The 13,940-nt window shown below is 42.0% G+C and overlaps 3 protein-coding genes across 3 annotated transcripts in view; 2 read left to right on the top strand and 1 right to left on the bottom strand.

The window, feature by feature from the left end:
* Positions 1-464: 464 nt before the first annotated feature.
* LOC123241562 (brother of CDO-like) lies at positions 465-8,128 on the top strand. The gene is made up of 6 exons (XM_044669180.1): positions 465-579; positions 1,274-1,455; positions 2,437-2,542; positions 3,632-3,754; positions 6,228-6,458; positions 7,860-8,128. Exons 1-6 carry the CDS (start codon positions 465-467, stop codon positions 8,117-8,119), a joined length of 1,017 nt encoding a protein of 338 aa, XP_044525115.1. The 3' UTR covers positions 8,120-8,128.
* Positions 8,129-9,892: 1,764 nt separating this feature from the next.
* Positions 9,893-12,130, top strand: LOC123239498 (brother of CDO-like). The gene is made up of 2 exons (XM_044666778.1): positions 9,893-10,136; positions 11,353-12,130. The coding sequence occupies exons 1-2, from the start codon at positions 9,902-9,904 to the stop codon at positions 11,538-11,540; spliced, it is 423 nt and encodes a 140-aa protein (XP_044522713.1). The 5' UTR covers positions 9,893-9,901; the 3' UTR covers positions 11,541-12,130.
* Positions 12,131-12,567: 437 nt separating this feature from the next.
* The window catches only part of CFAP44 (cilia and flagella associated protein 44), a 137,035-nt gene continuing 135,662 nt past the window's right edge, over positions 12,568-13,940 (bottom strand). Inside the window, exon 33 of the mRNA XM_044666775.1 lies at positions 12,568-12,732. Coding sequence (XP_044522710.1) covers positions 12,568-12,732 — 165 coding nt within the window. The remainder of the gene's footprint in view (positions 12,733-13,940) is intronic.

The raw sequence follows: 13,940 nt of genomic DNA, 5'->3' as shown, positions 1-13,940 counted from the left end.
CTATGTGCCCCAATATTCAATCTCTTTCTCTCCAACCCCTCCTTCTTCCAAACTCCCTTATTTGTTTTGAAGGTATCTCCATCCTTTTAGACTCCCAGGTTTATAATTTTAGCATTATACTCAACTCCTCCTTACTCTCCCTCACTCCACATATCAAATCAGTTGCCAAATCTTGATATTTCTACCCCTATATCATGTCTTGAATCCAGCCTCTTTTCTCTGCTCGCACAAATATTACCCGAGTCCAAGCCTTCATCACCTCTTGCCGAGATTATTGCAATAGCCTTGTAATTGGTCTCCCAGCTTTGAATTTCTCACTACTTCAATCCATTCCACACATCACTGTTGAAGTAATTTTCCTTAAATGCAGATCTGATCATGTCAGTCCCCCAATCAATTGCCTTAAGGGTAAAATTATAAACCGTTTAGCTTCTAAAACCCTTCACAACTGGCCCCAACCTGTCATGCTGGCCTTATTGGGCATTCCTCCCTCTCCCACACCCTGTGAACCAGTCAAACTGGCTTTCACTCTGATCCTCATCCATGACTCTCCATCTCTTATCTCCATGGCTTTGAGCTGCTTGGCCCTCCATGCTTGGAATTTCCTTCCTTCTAACCTCCAAATCAGAGAATCCATCTCTACCTTCAAGATACAAATCAGTTTCTACCTTGTGCATGATCATTCCTGATTCTGCAGCTGTTAATGTTCTCCCTCCCAAACTATTTTGTATTTAACTATTATGAATGTGTACTAATTCGTGTTATATTTATTCCATATATACTTATATATGTACTTATTGCCTTCCCCCATTAAAATATAAGCTTCTAATAAGTAGAGATTGTTTCATTCTTTTCATTTTTACTATAATTTTTAAAAATCTTACCTTAGTCTTAGAATCAAGACTGAATATTGGTTCCAAAGCAGAAGAATGATAAGGGCTAACTGGGATAAAGTGACTTGCCCAGGATCACACAGCTAGGAAGTATCCACCTCATTGCCCCCATTCTTTTTATTTATTATTTCCCTAGTACAGTATCTGGCACATAGTAGGCACTTAAGAAATTGTGCATTGATTTATTTGTTTCCTTATTGCCTGAAAGTTTTTCTTAGAATTACCGGGATTATTGGTTGATTCCTCACGGATTTCTGAGTTAGGAAAACTTGGGGAAAAGCCAACCTAAAGGTATTTTCTGAGTTCTAGATTCTGACAGAGTGGGGAAAAGATGGATGCTCCCTAGCCTCTTGCTCCAATAAATTTGCTTCTCCCACCAGGTACCTCCTACAAGTTTCGTGTCCGTGCTCTGAACATCTTGGGAGAAAGTGAGCCCAGTGCTGCTTCCCGACCCTACGTGGTATCAGGATATAGTAACCGTGTGTATGAGAGGCCTGTTACAGGGCCTTATATCACCTTCACTGATGCTGTCAATGAGACCACCATCATGCTGAAGTGGGTGGTAAGCAGGAGTGTGGCTCTATTATTTTATCAACAATGAACCTAATTTTTATTTAGGGGGTAGAAATTGATTTAATGTATATTTAAATAACTGGAAAAATTACTCCATCACTTCCCAGTTTAGGGCTCCACCTTGTATTATTCCTTGGGTTTTCATTTCTAATCCTTATAAAGCTATCTTTTGTTAGAAGTAGCATCCAAAAAAGCCCCTTTTATGATTGCTCTGGCTAATACTAAATTCTTGAAGTCTGTCCTAGCTGAGAATGAGAACTGGCAAATCTAAGGAGGGCAGCTAAATCTGGGGCTCCCATGTAATAAAACTGAGGATATAATTATATTTCGAAAACCTACCCAAAGTCTTCATGTCCCTGAGATGCGTGGAGATATAGAAATTGCCACTCAAAAGGCAAGCAATGTTGACACTCGTATCCCTACTTCTTTGATCAATCAAAACTCTCTCTCTCTCTCTCTCTCTCTGTCTCTCTCTCTCTCTCTTTCTCTCTCTCTTTCTCCCTCCATCTCTCTCTCTCTGTCCTTCTGCTCTCTCTCCATCTCTCCATCTCTCTCCCTCCCTCCCTCTCTGTCTCTCTGTCTCTCTGTCTCTCTGTCTCTTTCTCTCTCCCTCTCTCTCTCTGTCCTTCTGCTCTCTCTCCATCTCTCCATCTCTTTCCCTCCTTCCCTCCCTCCCTCTCTGTCTCTCTGTTTCTCTCTCTCTCTCTCTCTCTCTCAAGATAATATGAAAAGAAAAAGGTTAGAAACCCAATAAAATTTCTATTAACATTTTTCAAGAATTGCATAGTGTGTTTTGAACTCTCCCCACTAACATAAGAGATAATATGGCGGGCAAAACTTTACAAAGTTATACCATGTGAAGTGTTGGTGTGCAGCCTCACAGGAAGGGAAGCTTTCTAGAACAGCAGTGGGTTTGCTCTATTTGACTCTCATGCCCATCATTAACTGGCTTCTCCTCCTTTCCTTCCAGTACAAATCAGCCAGTAACAACAACACCCCAATCCATGGCTTTTACATCTACTATCGCCCCACAGACAGCGATAATGACAGTGACTACAAGAAGGATGTAGTAGAAGGTAAGGTCACACCAGATGAGGAGGATCCTTCTTGGAGGTTAGATTTCTCTCTAAGAAATACAAATAAGGAGCATATAAGATGTTCAATTTGTAATGATTAGCCTCTAGAATTAGGATAACTGGAATAATTGCATACCCAAAAGCCTGGTGTCTTTGTAGAGTCTGAGTCTGGGTGCCTTCCATGAAAAGGCAGCATGGAATAGTGGAAAGAGGAAAGATCACTGGATTTGAAGTTTAAGGTCTTGAGTTCAAATCCTTCTGTTACACACCTTAGACAAGTCTGTGAACCAGTTTGGGCCTCAGTTTTTTCATCTATAAAATTAGAGGGTTAAACCTGACAGCCCCCAAGGGTTTCTTCCAGATGTAAAGCAATAATAGGCTTATAATACCAGTGCTCTGTCCAGTTTAATGATTTCTATCTGTGAATTCATTGTATGAAGCAGCGATAGTACATAGGCATTGCCATGGGCCTCCATGCTGCTTATTGCTATTGTCGGGACAGACTGGAACAGCTAGACGATGCAGGCCTAAAGTCAGGAAGACCTGAGTTCAAATCTAGCCTCAGATACTTTCTAGCTTTTATGACCCTGGAAAAGTCATTTATCCCTGTGTGCCTCATTTTCCTCATCTATAAACTGAATTAGAGAAGGAAATGGCAAACCACTCCACTAATTTTTTCCTTTCCTTTCTTTCTTTTTCTTTTTTTAGCCCAGTATTGGTTCCAATACTCAGTATTGGTTCCAAGGCAGAAGAGCAATAAGGGCTAGGCAATGGAGATTAGGTGACTTGTCCAGGGTCACACAGCTAGGAAGTATCTGAGGCCAGATTTGAACCTAGGACTTTTCCTCTCTGGACCTGGCTCTCAATCCTCTGAGCCCCGTCTCTGGTATTTTTTCCAAAAGAGAAAAAACACAAATGGGGTCACAATGAGTCAGACATGACTGAAAAACAATTGAACAACAAAAAGGACAAGACCAGCGTGTTGTCGTGTGGAAATAATTAGAAACGCAAGCTAGGTATTTAGGGAGGACCTAGAACCCCGAGTGACTGTGGCTTGCCTAGTGTCTATGCGGCATATTTTCTTTCCAGGGGATCGCTACTGGCACTCCATCAGCCACCTGCAGCCAGAGACCTCGTATGATATTAAGATGCAGTGCTTCAACGAGGGTGGCGAGAGCGAGTTCAGCAATGTGATGATCTGTGAAACCAAAGGTACTTAACTTCCTAGTGGTCCAGCTCCAGCCCTCCACCCTACCAGCTAATAATTACTAATGCTAACACTTCAATAGGAGGCAGCAAGGTGGCTCAGTGGATAGAGCACTGGGAAGACCTGAATTCAAATCCAGCCTCCTACTAGCTGTGTGACTCTGGGCAAGTCACTTAGTCTCTGTCCACTGAAGAAGGAAATAGCAAACCACTCTAGTATCTTTGCCAAGAAAACCCATGGATGTGCTGTACTGTGCTATAGTTGTACACAAACTACTAAACAACTCATTTCAATAGGGCTTTTGAATTTCAAAGCACTGTTTACATGATGTCATTTGTAGAGAAAAAGTAACCATACCATTAGTTATCTAGAGTTCTGAACTGAGGCAGCTAGGTGGAACAGGGTACTGGGTCTAGAATCAGAGAGACCCAAGTTCAAAGCCAGCCTCAGACACCTATTAGCTGTGTGACCCTGGGCAAGTCACTTAACCTGTCTGTTTCCATTTCCTCTCCTGTAAAACGGAGATAATAATAGTAGCATTGACCTCTTGAGGCTTTTGTAAGGATCAGCACAGATGATAATTATAAAGTGCTTAGCATCGTATCCAACACCAAACAAGCCCTTCTTATAAGCTTGTTCCCTCCTCCCCAATTCTGGATTTGAGAGGACTTTGTGATTTGACCCATAGAGGTATCTTCTCTATTCATATGTTGAGCCTTGGCTTGTTTTTCCCAGCTCCTGAGTTATCACTTCCTGGGAGCCCTAGAAAAGCAGGGAAGAGGAGGAAGATGTGTTCGAAACATCCCAAATTGGAACTTGGGATGCATTTTTCCATGCACTGTAGTTTGAATGTCACCATGAGCCCTATGCTTGTGGATCGGCCTGGGAACCTGGGAGTTACAGTGGGAGAAAGGGAGACACAGCACAAAAAACTTGCATAGGGAATCAGAAGCTGATAAGGAGAGTAGAAATGGAGGCCAAGTCAGGCTTGAGATTCTGTTGTCCCATCAGCGAGACCAGGAATGGGACCCTCCTCACGCTCTTCTCTAGGAGTGCTCCAACTATTGCTGTATAATACCATGACCCAGAGCTAAGAACTTGAAGCTTAGCTGTGTTTCCCAATCATTGTTTGGACCCAGAATTGCACTGAGGTGCCCCAATTTTACCCGCATTACCTTCTTGATGAACTGTGTACTCAGTGTCCCATGTAGTCACTGAAGATTCTCCAGTTCTCTTGTGCCCCATTTTTTCAGCATTAGAAATATGTATTCTGGGGGCAGCTGGGTAGCTCAGTGGAGTGAGAGTCAGGCCTAGAGACAGAAGGTCCTAGGTTCAAACCCGGCCTCAGCCACTTCCCAGCTGTGTGACCCTGGGCAAGTCACTTGACCCCCATTGCCCACCCTTACCAATCTTCCACCTATGAGACAATACACCGAAATACAAGGGTTTAAAAAAAAAGAAATATGTATTCTGCCTTTAAAATAATTCAGAAGGAACGCCAAATATCAAAGACCCCAAGAATATTGGAGGCCCTTCCATTTCAGGCTATCTTTTACCAAATTCACTACAGCTTCTCGTACCCTAGATAGTGTCCAGAGAACAGAAATAACAGAAAGGACAGGAAAGGGAAGGAAAATGAGGGAGGAAAAGAAAATAGAATAGACCATGATGAAGACAGAATTGTATGGGGAGAGAAACTTGATAGAATATCTTAAAGGCAAGGGAGAACCTGAAAATGAATTACAGGGCATTAATGCAGCCCAAAGAGGCTAAAGGACAGGGCAGTGAATACAGACAGCAGATGAATGCCAGCATCCAGAGAAGCATATAGGGCCCCTCCTGCTCCATTTTTTTTTGTGGGTTTGACCATTTTCCTTTGACTGGTGGGGATGGTACAGGGACCAACATCTCCATCCTGTCCTCACATAGCTGAATGCTCATCCCCATTCAGTTGTTGTGTTATCCCAGCATCATCACCGCTCAAGTGCTGGACTCAAAAAATTGGAGATCCCAGTTTGAAACACAAGGTTCAAATTTCCAAAATACTGAAATTCCTCTTTAGCCCTGCATATTTGCAAAGAAGATTTGGACACATTGTTGAGAAGGAATATTGCAACCTAGGGTCTATTGGTAAATATTCAACAATCATCACTCCAGGGGTGGAAAATGTACTCATGACATATCTTAAGTTTAATTTATTTTATTTTTACTTTCTCCATCACTTTCCCAAGTCTAGACAACCAACAAAATAAGAAACCAAATCCTGCTTTGTAGCATTGGCCAATGTCCAAGGTGTAAATGATCATACTAAAAATTTAACAATTGGCTTCCAGTACAGCCCTGAATTTGACCTAGTGGTATAGACCTGATCCCTGTCCATTTATTTTTACACCCACAATTTTCAGATACATGCTGAGCAAATACTCAAGAACAATCACTGAATTTTCTTTTTTTAATTTCTCTTTCTCATAACTGCAGCACGTAAGCCTTCTGGTCAACCAGGCCGACTCCTACCCCCTACTCTGGCCCCACCACCAATCCTGCTGCCAGACCTGGGAGATCGCCCTGGGGGTTCTGGGGGCCCTGGGGCTATGGTGGCCCGCTCCAGTGACCTGCCCTACCTAATTGTGGGTGTAGTCCTTGGCTCCATCGTCCTCATCATTGTGGCCTTCATACCTTTCTGCCTCTGGAGAGCCTGGTCCAAGCAAAGTGAGTGGCTGCTGTGGGCAAGTTGGAGAAATGAAGGAGACTTGGAGAAAAGAGTTGTCCAGCCCACATGAGGGCACCACTATGCACTGGGGCTATGTAGGCTATTAATGGGAACTGCATCAGGCCTTTGAGCACCTCTGTTTTAGGGGACCGTATCCCCCCAGAGGCCTCTTAGGAAGGCAGAGGTGACAAAGACTCCATCCCCATTAGAATGGGAGCTCCTTGAGGACAAGGTCCATATTTCTTCTTTTCTTTGGCATCATTATAATTAGCAAAGTGTCCAACACAGAATATGTGCTTAATAAATATTTAATATGTGATTATATAATATGTAATTAAGTAAGCACATAGTATGAACTTAGTAAATGACCATTGACTAATTGACCTCCCTATTTATTAAGCTCATTTAATAATGTAAAGTTGATGTGTTCTACCAACAATTCACGTGGAAGGGATAAAAGAAATAGGATAAATGGATAGATAGATAGATAGATAGATAGATAGATAGATAGATAGATAGATAGATAGATAGATAGATAGATAGATAGATGGATAGATAATATGCCAGTGGATAGGGAACCAGGCCTGAAGACAAGAGGTCCTGGGTTCAAATCTGGCCTCAGACATTTCCTAACTGTGTGATCCTGTGCAAGTCACTTAACCCCCATTGCCTAGCTCTTACCACTCTTCTGCCTTGGAACCAATACTTGGTATCAATTCTAAGACAGAAGGTAAGGGTTTAAAAAAAATCTACATAGCAATATTTTTTACCTTGCATAATTTCTCTTGGCTTAAGCTGCTCTCTATATCCCATTTTGACCAATTGATTGGTTGGCTTTTTCTCTTTAAATCTGCTTTCCCTATTCAACCATGGCCTTAGATCAGCACTTTTATAATTCATGTGTGAACCATAATAGACCGCACAGAGCCAGCCTGTTATCTCTTTGACCCCAGGGTGCTTCACCTTGTCTTCACTGACATCATAAAAAAAGGAGCCAAGAAGGTGGAAGAAAATTCAGAGGCATTCCTGAAAGGAAGTGGGAAACTCCATTAAAAAAAATACTTAGATGCCTACACTCCCAGATCAGTCAAAGTCAGACCAGCAGACACCTTCAAGATCTCTGGGAGAAATGCCAATTTCTGACCCACTTCTATGTCATTAAGGCCAGCAATTCTACTAGAAGACTCATTAAAAAGCTTGCATGGCTCCTTTAGGCTGCCTTTGTGATTGCCCACCCTTACCAATCTTCCACCTATGAGACAATACACAAAAGNCAATCTTCCACCTATGAGACAATACACAAAAGTACAAGGGTTTAAAAAAAAAAAAAAAGAAAAAAGCTTGCATAAAGTGTCCCCCAACTTCATTATGTATGTGTCTCTTTTCTCTTCTCCTTCCAGAGCAAACTGCTGACCTGGGATTCCCTAGCACGGCACTGCTATCCTCGTCTTGCCAATATACCATGGTGCCTCTGAGAGGGATCTCTGCCCCACGAGCCAATGGACAGCCCTACATCAATGGACAGCCCTATGGCAATGGGTTACACATTAATGGGGCCTGCCCCTCAGCTGGCCTGGGCTTTCCAGGTGTGAAAACCCAAGAGTACAGCCCAGGCGAGCTTCAGCAGGTAACTTATACCCACTGGATCTGTGTGTGCTAGTTAGGGTGTATTCTATTAAAATCTTTTTAAAAATATTTTTTCCATGGTTACATAATTCACGTTCTCTCCCTCCCCACTTCCAGAGCTGACAAGCACTTCCACTGGGTTATAAATGTTATCATTTGATATCTATTTCCATATCATTCATTTTTGCAATAGAGCAATCTTTTAGAAACAAAACCACAAATGTTATACCCATATAAACAAGTGATAAATCATATATTTTTCTTCTGCATTTCCACTCCTACAGTTCTTTCTCTTGATGTGGATAGCATTCTTTTTCATAAGTTAGGGTGCATTCAATATAGGCTTACATAGAATTGACTGGGGCTGCCAATATATTCATCTACCCTAACTGGCCTCATGTGGGTTTTGCCCATGTTTCCAATCCAGCTTCCCTTCATTGTGAGGCTAGATCTTGATGAGAAACAAAAAAAAAAAAAAATCCCAGATTCTCTAAGACTACTTTGTCATCTTTTCACCTTTTAATAGCAGGATCATACTACCAATAGCTTGCTGCAAGGAAATACCCTTGGAAATGGACACAGTCAGAAAAATCACCAAGCAATCAGGTAAACCTCCTCTACCACCTTATTGGTCTTACTTCTCTAAGTAAGTGACTTGTGAATTCTCTTGATGGCTTACAAAGTGTTAAGTAAGGGTGTTTTCAGTTTTGGTTCATCAATTTAAAAGTTTCTGATGATAGACAAAGAAAGTCTGATTCACACTTCACAATCCCCCCTGTGATTCTTTGGGAGACTAATCTTCCCAATGAATCATTTAACATAAACAGCTTATACCTCTTAAGGATCTTCTAGCTACAGATGCATACAATATTGCACTTTTCTAAGAGGAAACGACAATAGTCATAGATAAGAGGGAAATAGAAGAGAGAGAGCAAAACCAATGTTTGCTAGGTGCATTGACAAAAAGCCAATTGGGGGCAGTCCCCTTTGGCGAAAGAGTTTACATTCAGAATAAATGTTCAGTTTAATCAATTACACTCCAAAGTTCATTCTGGATCTTCTGATGCAGTAGAGGTTTCTTCATGGCACTTTCTCCGAGCAGTTAATTTTCTTGATTCAAGGAGTTATTGAGCTTCTTTTCCTGAAATGTTTTCTCAAAAAAAATTTTTTTAATCTTGGGTTTCATGAGAATTTTACACTGGCTACCCAAGACTTAGATGACAGAAGCCAAGAAACTCTTGGTTTATTCAAAGAATCTCCAAGCTTCCCAAGTCTTCAGAATAGTCATTTTCTTGGTCCAGAATAAAAGGCAACTGCTAAACTTTTTAGAATGAGGATGTTTCTACCATTCTGGGTCATAGGTTGGCTGGGTTACCTGGCTCCTGAAAACCTTCCTATGACTGTCAGGGCAGGTGCACCCATGTTATTAGCCTGTGTGTCCTCTGGGGAGTTTAGTCTTATTCCCGTATCCTCCCATATGCTGTGTAGGGAGCCCCTTGCTCTGTTACTATATGAACCCACCATGACTGTATTGGAATTTAGCAATAGGCATGATGATGTGGCCTAGGAGTTATGAGAAGATATTGCTGATGTATGAACAACTACCAATACCCATTCTCATCTTCCAAGGTCTTGGCCTCATAGAAGCTAGGTTTGTTTTTTGCTTTTGCCTTTCTTTCTCCAGCTGCATGATACCGATGGAGCATATGTGGTACCTACTTAATAGTAGTGGGCATTGGATGGATGCTTGAGGAATAAAGGAAGTTCTGCCTCAGAGGGGCTGGGGACAAGCGGGTTGTGCTGAGCCCGAAAAATCATGTCTTACCTCCCCTTCCCACTTGTTCCCTTGTCATCTAGGGAACCTGACTCCAGCCCTGAAGAGAACACCTTTCTGTATGCGCTCCCGGACGACTCGACTCACCAGCTGCTTCAGGCCCACGATGACTGCTGCCATCTTCAGGAGCAGCCTGCTGCCCTCTGCCAGTCGGGGACAAGGCATGCATCTGAAAGCCCGAGGCGGGAAGGATTGTGGGATTCTCCATTTCATCCAGGTCTGTAGCAGGATGAGGGTCTATCCTTAAAGGACAGGGTACGGAAGGGCACTCCCCATCACTCTGAGGCTGAGAAAGGAGGACATGGGGTAGAGGCATGATCTGCAGAGGATGAGCCCCAGGGGGATCATACTGCAGTATGGCAGTTTGGGGCCACACCAGCCAGGAAGAACAGAAATGGTCCATTATAGCAAAGCAGTGAGCTCCGGGTCATTATAAAATTCCTGTTGCCTCTTCTCCCCTTGAGGCAGCCTCTAATCACCCAGAAAAACACAGCCCTGTTGTGTCTTGTTTCTTAATTAAGGAATAAGGTTTACATGAATCAGTGAAACAGGAGCCAAGGCCTTACAAATAACATAATAATAACTCTTTGTGCTGCCTTTTCTCCAAGTTCCTTAAAGCCGTGCCTATTCCTGTCTTTCTGTGGGCCAGTTTTCCATATGAATTAGTAGAAGTTGAGTTTCGGTCATGGACTAATTTGGACCAGTTTACTATTTTATTGGCAATGCTTTCTGATAATGGGCAGAACAGGGGCCCTACCATCTCAGAAACCGTTTTAAAATTTTTACTTTGTCAATTGACAAGCACTTATTTTCTCCTTCTCTCAATCCCTTCCTATTTTAAAAAAAAAAAAGGAAAGGAAAAAGTTTCAATAAATAGACATGGGCTGAGCAAAACAGATCTTCACAATGGCCATATCCAAAAATGTATGCCTCGTTCTGCATCTTAAGGCCATCACCCCTGGGTCAGGAGATGAATAGCGTCCTTCATGGATCCTGTGGAATGTCCTGGGAGATTATATTCTAAAAAGGCTGGAGCCAGAGTCAATGAGCATCAGATGAGATCACCTTGGCCTGGGGATAATTAAATGTAAAATAGGAATAATTAATCATGGAGATGTAAACAGCTTGGGAGAGGAAGAGCCCTCATAGGCTGGGAAGTTTAAAATGTTAGGATTTCTTCTGAAAAAAAAAAAAGTTTTTAAGCCTTTGTCCCTGAGGTTTGGGAATATTGCCTGCCACAGAAATACTTGGGTATGACCAGATAATAATGGCCCTTTCTCTACATGTGTGAAACAGCCTGAAATCTGTTACACACCAGTAGGACTTTTCTGGGGCAGATTAATTATGTCCTATTTCTGATGGGTAGAATAATTTGCCAGGCTACACTTTGATTCCTGCTTGGTTTTTCATTTTCCATCCTTTTCTCATTTTAGGGCCACCTTGCTGCCTGGGCCTTGTGCCAGTCGAAGAGGTGGATAGCCCTCACTCCTTGCAAGTGAGGGGAGGAGAATGGTGTCCTCACCACCCCCCAGGCACCTATTTAGGACCAGACCCTGGAAGGAAACCCTCACCCAGCCCACCGATCCATGTGTCTTTTGAGACTCCACCTCCCACAATTTAGACTGAAGCCACTTCCCTTAAAAAGACTATATTGTTTTTAAAAGAGACAGAGAAAAATGGGTATTTATTTTTCTATTACAGCCATATTTATATATTTATGCACTTGTAAATAAATGTATATGTTCCTTAACATACCGGAGAGACATATGGAATCCCATCCAGTAAGGTGTACCAGGCTGAAAATATAAAGCCGCAGTTTGAGAAAAAAAACAAGCAGGAGAGATTGTCATCGGACACATTCTGACTTGGAACAGAAGTAACCTTTTATTTCCAACTTCTGCAACTACCTGGGATGGTGCCGAGTGCCCATTAGGAGAGAAGGAAAACACATCTTAGGTACATCCTCTGTGAGAGCTGAACATAGTGGATCACATCGCAGACTGGGGGGAGAAACCTAACTCGACAGATCGGCTGAATTTGGTACCACAGGAAGTGATTTTTTTTTTCATGGTATGACCAGGAGAACAGACTAAAATGTGTACAGTACTTTATAAGCATTAACAAACCTTCCAGATTCAATAATCTGTGGCAACATAACTCTGTAAAAACAAACGCTGTAACTTCTAAATAAATGTTTAGTCTTCTCTCTAACCTTCGGCTTGATCATTTATAAAACCCTTCAGGAAAATGAGTGCGTGTCTTTTCTAAGCGTTCCCAAAAGCATCTTTTCTGAACATGCGAGGAACCAGAAAGACCTACTTAAAAAAAGTTCAGAGCTATCTTCCGGGATGAGATCAGGTAGAGGGGAGCAGACACTGCCATTCTTCCTTGCTTATTTAACTTTAAAAGGGTCCTTGTTTCAGGGCTTTTGCCCAAAATGACTTATTTAGCTGCTGAGTCTGTGTGGGAGACTCAAGCTGGAACTGAGGCCAGAAGCTCTTTCAAGGACTTTCTTATGGAAAGGATGTGATTAAGCTGAACAAACAAGATATCAAGTAGGATAAAAACAAATCTCAGTGATGTGTGCTTAACAAAAATTGGAGAGGATAGATAGGAAAACAGCAGTTGATGCAAAGATGCATTTCCATTTAGTGGTTACTGTTAATTGGTGGGAGGATGAGACCACCTTTCCTGCGCAAGATAGCAATTTCTTCCTTTAAGGCTAGAATCTTATCAGCCTGGATCTGGATCAGTTCACTAATCTTTTCCCTTGCCACAACATCTGCTTTCCGAGGCCCCTGGAAGGCATTACCCTATTGGGAAAAGAAAAAAGTAAAATAAAAAACAACATTCTTGCTTTGAGCATCTGACTCATTCCCATTTGGAAAATGAAAATCTTTCTTCTCCTTTGTAACCACCTAAAAGAAGAACGTGCATGATAGAGAAATAGAGGCAGAATCAGTAGTCAAACTGTTCTCTTAAACTGAGGGGTCTTCCCAGAAGTCTCCTGAAACTAGTAGGCAGCTGTGTGGTACAGTGGATAGAGCAATGGACCTCCTACAGGAAGAACTTAGTTAAAATATGGTCTCAGACACATGATTAAAAAGGGGATAATAATACCCCCTGCCTCCTAGGGTTATTGTCAGGATAAAATTGAGATAATATTTTTAAAGTGCTTTGTAAACCAGAAAGTGCAACATAAATACTAGCTATCGTTGTCATTGTTGTTTAACAAGAGACTTTCCTTCTGAATAATTAGCCACTCTTTCAAAATGTAAATATTTACATGACAGAGTACATAGCTTTCCACCACTCACACCCTGGTGCAAATTAACTTAATGGGCTGGTTTATGCCAATCTCTAACCAGAATCACCTGCCCTAAGAGAACTGAGCATGGGAAGAGAGGAGTGGAGAGACATTGGAATGGTAATTCTGGGGCTTCAGGCACTATTCAGGCAAAGCAGTCCTCAGTGCATCACCACAAATGGAAGACTCTGGACAACCAGAGGTTGGTATAAGGGCACAACGAATCCATGGAGCTGGGAAGGAGCCATTGGGATTAGAAGAAGAGATGCAGAAAGGGAAGTGGGAAAATGCCAAGGAGAAATATTGCCATTTTCATAATCCTGCCTCAAGGGCTCTCTTTGCCAGCTACACCAACCTTTTGATTCTTTCTCATGTCGCCACGTCTTTGCTGGGATTTGTGCATACACTAAAACCATGCCTGAATGAGTCAAATTCCCTAGTTAATAAAATCCCTAGTTAAATATCGAGGCAAACTAAGGCTCATTTACAGAAAGTGCCAGTAGCACAATGTCCGTAGTCCTGAGGTAAAGAGTTTGTATAATTATTGAGGTCAGAGATGTTCAAACTTTTTTTGATTTTATGAACTCAGATTGCTAGAATTTGGGGTACACTCCCTTAATTCTGTGCCTTTTTTTTTTAATTTAACATTTATTAATATTCATTTTTAACATGGTTACATGATTCATGCTCCCCTTTCCCCTTCAACCCCCCCCC

The sequence above is a fragment of the Gracilinanus agilis genome, chromosome 3 (assembly GCF_016433145.1).
Source record: "Gracilinanus agilis isolate LMUSP501 chromosome 3, AgileGrace, whole genome shotgun sequence".
In the NCBI taxonomy this organism is placed as follows: domain Eukaryota; kingdom Metazoa; phylum Chordata; class Mammalia; order Didelphimorphia; family Didelphidae; genus Gracilinanus; species Gracilinanus agilis.
The sequence above is the reverse complement of the archived record's forward strand: the minus strand, read 5'-3'. Positions and strand labels throughout refer to the sequence as shown.